An 8,447-nucleotide genomic window follows, 5' to 3' on the forward strand; every position below is an offset into this window, starting at 1 on the left:
CATCAGAGCAGCTTTAAACCTGGTCCTGTGTGGGAGGAGAGGAGCAGGGAAGACTTCAGCAGCCAAGGCCATTTTAGGTCAGACAGAGCTTCATTCAGTCTCCAGCTCATCAGAGTGTGTTAAACATCAGGGAGAGGTGTGTGGACGTTGGGTTTCCCTGGTGGAGCTGCCTGCCTTGTATGGAAAACCTCAGGAGGCAGTGATGGAGGAATCATTCAGGTGTATCTCCCTCTGTGATCCTGAGGGCGTCCATGCCTTCATCCTGGTCCTACCTGTGGGTCCCCTCACTGATGAAGACAAGGGAGAGTTAGAGACCATCAGGGACACATTCAGCTCTCGACTCAATGACTTCACCTTGATCCTGTTCACTGTGGAGTCAGATCCTACAGCTCCAGCTGTTGTTAACTTTCTAAAGGAGAACAGAGACATCCAGGAGCTCTGTCAGAGCTGTGGAGGAAGATATGTTGTTCTCAACGTCAAGGACCAGCAGCAGATCCCAGAGCTGTTGGATGCTGTGGAAAAGATGAGTCAATATAAAAACAGACCATATACAACAGAAACATTTGCTCATGCACAAATGGAAAAGGTCATACAACAAGAGACATGTGTCAAGAGGCAACAGGTTGAACTTGAGAGGCTGAGCCAAAAGAGCAAGCTCACTTGTAAGTACTTTTGATAAGAAAAAGTGTTCTAAACCATGTTGTACATTACAGTTCGTGGCCGCTGTGAATATTAAAGGTAACTCATGTTTGATGTCTTCTGATGTTACAGGTGATGATGAGGAGCAGAGCCCAGAGTGTCTCAGGATTGTGCTGATAGGGAAGACTGGCTGTGGGAAGAGTTCTTCAGGAAACACCATCCTAGGAAGGGAGGAGTTTAAAGCTGAATTAAGCGGAAAATCAGTCACCAATCGTTGTCAGAAAGCAGTGGGTGAGGTGGACGGTCGTCCTGTTGCTGTGGTCAACACTCCTGGTCTGTTTGACACAACTTTGTCCCATGAAGAGGTTAATGAGGAGATGGTGAAATGCAAACTTTGTCCCATGAAGAGGTTAATGAGGAGATGGTGAAATGCATCAGTCTTCTGGCTCCAGGACCACATGTCTTCCTGTTGGTGTTACATATCGGTAGATTAACACCAGAGGAGAAGGAGACATTAAAACTCATCAAGGAAGGCTTTGGGAAGAATGCTGAACAGTTCACCATCATTCTTTTTACCAGAGGAGATGAACTGGAACATCACAAGCTATCTGCTGAGGAATACATAAGAGAAAGATGTGATGACTCCTTTAAGAAGCTGATTGCTGACTGTGGAGGAAGATGCCATGTGTTCAATAACTATGATAAACACAACCACAAACAAGTCAGTGAGCTGATAACCAAGATTGACACCATGGTGAAGACAAATGGAGGCAGCTGCTACACTAATGAGATGCTGCAAGAGGCCGAGGCAGCTATAAAGAAAGAAGTGCAGAGGATCCTGAAGGAGAAGGAAGAAGAGATGGAAGGAGAGAGGGAGGAGCTGAGAAGAAAACATGAGGAAGAAATGCAAGAGATGAAAAAAAGAATGGAAAAACAGAGAGAAGACATTGAACATGAGAGAAAAAAGAGAGAAAAACAACTTGAGGAATACATCAGCAAGAAGCTTGACAGAAGAAAGATGGAAAAAGAAAAAAGAAAAGAAGAAGAGCGGGTGAGGAAAAGACAGGAAGAATTACTGCGAGAAAATTGGGAAAAACAACTTAAAGCTTTGCAGATGAAAATAAAAAAACAAGAATCTGAGTCAAAGGAATTGACTGACAGAAAACTGAGGCAGAAAATAGAAGAGATGAAAGCAAAAGAAGATGCTTCGGAAAACGAACGAAAGAAGTGGTGGAAGAAAAGAGAAGAGGAAAATAAGCAGAGACAAGAGGAAGAACATAGCATGATTGAAAAGCTAAAGGAAAAATTTGAAAACGACAGAAAAGAGGAGGATCGAATCAGAAGAGAGCAGGAGGAAAAACAGCTAAATAAATTGAAGGAAGACTACGAGAGATCCCCGATGGATACAAAGGAGACATATGAAGAAATGGCCAGAAAGAAAGCGGAGGAAATGAATAAATTCAGAGAGCAATGCATGAAGGAGTTGAAAGAGCGTGAGGAACAAATGAAAGACAAAGATGAACAGTATAACATCCTAAAGGCACTTTCAGCTCAGAGTGAAGAACAACTGAAGAAAAAACAAAGAGAGATAAATGACTTAGTGAAGTGTATCACCAAGAAAAGACAAAATTTTAAAAAAGTCAGTGACTTGCTGAAAACACAGGAACAAGAAATGAAGAGTGCAGGGAATCTAAAGGAAGAGGAAGATCTGCTGAGAGCCCATGAAAAACAAATAAGTGACTTGATACAGGAACTTCTGAGAGACCTGGACAGACCACCTGTGTGTCGCATCTTGTAACAGATTTTATTTTGTAGCCATGCTCAAGACTTGGCTCTATGGATGGCAGTGTCAGTCTGTCCACCACCACGCTCCAGACTGAAAGATTTTAACAACGATTGGGTGGATTGCCAAAAAATCATCCATGACATTCATGATCCCCAGAAGATGAATCCTGCTGACTTTAATGATCCTCTGACTTTTCCTTCAGCGCCATCAGCAGGTTGACATTTTCTGTTTTTTAGTTAAATATTTCTACTGGATGGATTCATCATCATCATCGTGTGTCCCCCTAATAACTTTGGTGTTCCTCTGGCATTTCATCTAGCGGCATCATCATGTCAACATTTGAATGTGTCCAATACTTGGTTCATGACCACGGCCTAGTTTCTCCTTTCGTCCGTGGGCTTTGGTTTAATGTGGTTATAAAGGACTTGACATATGAAAATAACCAAACAATGAAGGTTTGCTTCCTTGATTACGTATCAGTGCCTGTGTTTTGTTTTTATTTCATGTACTCAACATCTGCACGAGGGCGCTAAGAGACACAGTGACTAAATGTTGAAGTCGTGTCTATTTAATGATAAATCAGGCTTTTAATGCTAAATAATTCACTGACTACTAAATATATTTTTTATATTTTTATGGTCTATGTCACATTATCATTTCTTGTTTAGTTTGTTTGCAGTGAAGTGTGGTACACTCAGCATTACGTTGTAGAACTAGTTTAATTTTTATTTTACATTTTCAGCTCAAATAAGTAAGTGTTGTGAAAAAGGGTCGACACGATAAGCTGTCAGCTGCCATCTTTTCAGATTGTAGAAAATATTTGTAATGTTGTACTGTTTTCTTTGATGCTGTTTTGTTGGGAACAATTGTTTGTATAGTTATTTACAGATACTGGTCGTTACAGATGATCTTTGTTTTCTTTTGAGAATGGACTACTTTAGTCTGTGAGGTGTTTCGGTTTTGACTCGTGCTCCTGTTCCTTTTCTAGAGATCCACAGTACTGACACGAGGCTGGGGAAAAGTTGATTGAGATCTATTGAGGAAACAAAAAAGAGAAACCAAACGGCAGGCCAAGTCCTTCTAAAATTCCATCTCATACCGTCCACCACCAACTCGATGTCCTGTTTCTATATTCTCACCGTGTTACCCATTATTATACTTCAACATTGCATACCCCACAAAGCGAACCATCTCTTTTGTTCGTGCCGGGGAGAAGCCTCAACCCCGTCCAAAGGCCCAGGGAGGGCTTGTCTGAAGATAAAACCCGAAACACCCAATGACGCCAGGTCCTTCACTGATGATGTGTCCAGGTTGCACCGTGAGGTGTATCATATAACCATAACACGGTCAAAAACGTATTACAATCCAAACCTACACAAACTTCATGTCACCTTGACGCACGACTTAACAGTCTCCTTTTTACTACTACTATACACTGTTAAACATAAACAGAAGCTGTTGTGTGATCTTGAATATCACCATAACCTGTATGATATGTCATATCAACACAGACATCTTTACCAAATATAAGTATGTGCTTAAGTGGCTCTGACATGTAGGAACATGTTTAAGATGTAAGTAAAATGAAATGTTCAGAAGTTCCATTGTTTCACTGTCAAATAAGAATGGATGCTTTATGTCTGATGATATCAATTAAAGTCATAATTCAGGTCAATCATTAATCAGGTTCTGTATCTGATCTTTGATTTTGTCTGTTTATCATTATAAAAGATGAATAAAGTGTTTCCCTGTAGTTCAGTGTGGACGGTTGTTAATGCCGTATGTCTATAAAACACCTTTAACTCATAACATCTGAAGCTGCAGCCTGATGCTCCTGTCGCCTTTAGCCAGGCTAAGTAAGTCAAATGTATTTCACAGACAGAGGTCACAAGGTGCTTTACAAAGGCAATATACAACATACAAGAATAAAACATAGACGATAAAGTGATTGCTTTATTTAGTGTGCAAAAGTGTTTGCACAATACATAGTGGAAAAAAGTGCGATACACAGCAAGAATGCACAACATATAAAGAAAACACAGAGCTGGTGCATACAGGTTCCCCAAATGTCTGTCTAAACAGGTGCGTCTTTAACCGGCTTTTAAAAGAAACCAGAAACTCAGCAGACTGTGAGGGAGCAGGTAGAGTGTTCAAAGATGTAGGTGCTACGGGCTCAAAAGCTCGATCACCTCGTGTCTTAAGGTGAGTGCGAGGGACAGTCAGATCTGTGTAACGCTCTGTGGGTAAGACTGAGAATTTTGAGCTGGATCCTCAATGTGACAGGGAGCCAGTGAAGAGATTTTAGCACAGGGTTAATATGACATCATCTATTTGACCTTGTAAGAAGTCTTGCAGCAACATTCTGGACAGACACACAGAGTGAGGAGAAAAGTGCATGACAGTAGTCAGTGTGAGATGAGATAAAGGCATGTCTAATCATTTCAGGCTCAGCAGCTGAAACAACAGATCTCAGTTTACTACTAATTGTTCAAACGGAAAAAAACAAGATTTGGTGTCAGATAATGAGGATTGATCAAATATGACCCCTAAATTATGCAGGTTTGAGTGAGCAGCAGAGGACAGAGGCCCAGCACTTTGCATAACAGGGGGGCAACCTTTTCTGGAGCAACAACCAGAACCTCCGTCGTATCAGCCCTGAGCTGTAGAGAGTTTTCTGCTGTCCAGACTCTAACAGCATTAAGGCAGTCAAGGAGCCGAGGTAACCTAAAAGACTCAGTAGATTTAAAGGTGAAATGTAGCTGGATATCATCTGCATATAAATGATATGAATATCATGGCTGAATGACGACATGGTTGAACTTATTTTGCTTGTAACACAGCACAGCATGGTGAAGTCTGAGTGACGCCCCTCCCACTGTCTGCAGTTGGCTGATATGGGAGGGCCGTTGCCTTGATTGAGCTCACCTGGGCCTTCCAGGCTATAAAAGCTGCATCATGTGTTCACCTGCTCTCTCCCTTCCTGCAGCAGACATCCACCTGGCATCACTGCTTTTGGTTTGCACCGCCAACACCTCCACAACACACCTGACTTATGTGTGGTCTCCCTACTTGTCACATCTGTCACTGCTTATTATTTTAATACTCACATATCTGTCATGAAGGCTGTCATCACGCCACAGTGTTGCAGAGACAGTAAATTTGTTTTTCATATTGAGTCTTCACTGCTGAAGCCTCAGAGTCAGCAGGCTGATCTGTCACAGCTCAGGACACAACATGGACACAGATAAACTGGAAATATACAGAGCAGAGCACAACGTTGGTCTCCACAGTCTGTTATGTGTTATGTACATTTAGCTTCCAGTTTATTAGGTACACTAAAACCAATACAGCCTATGTAATAAACCGTTCTTCATGAAGGTTATAATGTTTGGTCTGTGTTGAAACAGTTTGTGAGACGTGTTGATTCAACCTTCTGGTCTGTGGAGGATGAAGTTAGTGCTGCTGTAGGGAAAGCAGCACAGTGTCAGAGAGCTGCTGTCTGAAGAGCTTCTGCATCAGTGTGAGACACAGTGAGTTTGTCCAGCAGGTGGCGCTCTAACACTAACTACTGACATGAAGCTTCTTCTGAGGAGCTGTTGTTTTTATTTGAATGACTTTGACATGTGAACACTGAACAGCTTAAAGGTGGTTTACATTAAACTTAATATTGCATGATGATGTTTAATATTCCAGCCACACCACAGTTTACCACAGAAGGGTTGAAGAATATTTAATTTATCGTCATTGGTCTGTTATGAATTACATCAAAGTGTGTTTGATGAAATATTTCAACTGATAATGAGCATTTTGTTGTGACATACAATGTATAAATATAAACCTATATTCAAAGTAGACAACATTATTCTAATTAATATCTAATAGCCTACTAAATATCAGAAATACATGTGTAAAGTTATAAATGACATTATACCAGTTTGTAATAAATATTTTGTGGCTGCTGGGAAACTGTTTTTTGGGGTTTTTCATCCTGCCACGTGACCGTTTTTTACTTTCGCTTTCAGAGCTGCTTGTGTCGCAGCAAGAATTGCAGCAGGTGAGTGAACTCGAGTATTACTGGATAAAGAAAACTATCAGAGTAATTAAAGTAAGTCGATAGTGTTGATGTGGAGTTTATAACAGAGCAATGTAGGTTTACAGCATTAACACTTTGCTCCATAACGGTTTTGTACGTCGGTTGTGAGCAGACACGTCACCGAGTTAAAACTGATTTTCTGTGTCTCGGTCTGAACTGAATGTTTTCAGTCGGTGTATAAACTCTTGAATTATCTGAAATGAGACGACTGTGACAGATGTTTGTGTCAACATAAGGCGCAAGTGAATTGTTGAGACGCCATTTCAGATGTAAGAGAGGAGGAGTCAGTGATCTGACATGTGTTTGTGCAGGCCTGGGGTTCATCCTAATAACTGATCTCGCACTCGCGTCTCTTCTTCGCCTTTGTAAGACGCGGGGGAGAGAAGAAACAAGGAAACATGCCTGTAGCGGAGGGGTGTCAAACATGCGGCCCGAGGGCCAGAACGGGCCCGCCAAAGGGTCCAATCCGGCCCACTAGATGACTCTGCACACCTGATGTAGATGCACATGTAAAGGCTAAGAGGTGTCAGGAGGAATTTCAACAGTGAGAACACACTTCATGTAAAATGCTGCCTGTTGACCAGAATACAGCTCTCTGAAATAACAATCAATATTTCCTGTGGTCAGATTTAAATATATTGGACATTGTGCTAAATGTTGTCAACCAGCAGCTTCAGTACAAAGTAATCAGTATCAGACTTTAATCCTATAAGACAATATAAGTGGAACCGTGCTCCTGAGGCACTGACAAAACTTCAGACTGTAGATAGTTTGCAAGATAGGAGTGACATAACCTGCTTCTTCAACAGCTAGCGGGAAGTTATGGTAAAAATCACATGTAATGAAAGTGAGTAGTGGACTGACTGAATGTGAAAAAACTGAGACATACTGTTGAATGTATCTTTCGGAGGATATCGCAGGCTGATCATCATTTATTTTGTAAATGGATGAACATTTTCAGAATAATCTTATAAAGGTGTTTATTTGTAGGGTATTATGCAGTGGTTTTACTGGTCCAGAGCACTTGAGGTCAAATTGGGCTGCAGCCCCTGAACTAAAGGAAATGAAACAAATTTTCCTCTGAAGTGTGATGTGAAGCGACGTCCATTTGTGATGACGGCAGCAGCTGTATATACGTGTGTGTGTGTGTGTGTGTATATATATATATATATATATATATATATATATATATATATATATATATATATAAGATAAGATACACCTTTATTGATCCCTCGATTGAGAAATTCCAGTGTTACAGCAGTCAAGGGGAAAGAGTCACATTAAAGATTTCAATATTTAAAGACTTAAAAAAGTACAAAAAAATACAAGAAACAGCGATAAATAATAATAACAATAATAATAATAATAATAATAATGATGAGCAGTGGATAAAAAGTGAACATATTTAGTGCAAAGTGAATATTGTATGTGCAAATAGACAACAACATGGGGGGACAGCAATGCTTATAGTAGTTAGAAGACGGAGTTGGATGACGTCACGAAGTAGCGTGGGATCATGGGAGTTGTAGTCATATAACAGATACAGATCTGACATTCCTCACACCGTGAAACTGACAGTGGCAGTTTTTTTGGCAGAGCGAGCTACTTACTTTAGCTGAGCGGTTAGCAATCTGCTAGTTATTTGAGCAAAATGCTAGTTACTTAGCTTTATAGTTAGCTATGGCTTCTCCCTCTCTGCTGCTCTCTCTTGCTCAGTGCGTCTTATGTTTAGCTATTCCTCTGCCTCTTTTATAAATGCAGTTCATTTACCGGCATCAGCTCAGCATTATAGAAACCTATCATTAGATGTTGTGGTTAGCCAGCCTCCGCTCCACACTGCTCCGCAGTGGAGGCCGCTGGCTGGAGCGCTGGTGCCCCGGCGGGCAGCAGTGCTTGCAATACACTGGTGGAAATGATTAATATTTC

General features: G+C 41.0%; 2 protein-coding genes across 2 annotated transcripts in view; both read left to right on the forward strand.

Moving 5' to 3' along the window:
* Window positions 1-8,447, forward strand: part of LOC126394913 (golgin subfamily A member 4-like) — a 92,054-nt gene that overhangs the window by 57,615 nt on the left and 25,992 nt on the right.
* The window catches only part of LOC126394163 (GTPase IMAP family member 8-like), an 11,572-nt gene that overhangs the window by 1,924 nt on the left and 1,201 nt on the right, over window positions 1-8,447 (forward strand). The window contains exons 2-4 of the mRNA XM_050050824.1: window positions 7-662; window positions 772-1,004; window positions 1,049-2,132. Of these exons, the coding sequence (XP_049906781.1) occupies window positions 7-662; window positions 772-1,004; window positions 1,049-2,132 (1,973 nt within the window). The remainder of the gene's footprint in view (window positions 1-6; window positions 663-771; window positions 1,005-1,048; window positions 2,133-8,447) is intronic.

Source organism: Epinephelus moara, chromosome 8 (genome assembly GCF_006386435.1).
Source record: "Epinephelus moara isolate mb chromosome 8, YSFRI_EMoa_1.0, whole genome shotgun sequence".
Lineage (NCBI taxonomy): Eukaryota > Metazoa > Chordata > Actinopteri > Perciformes > Serranidae > Epinephelus > Epinephelus moara.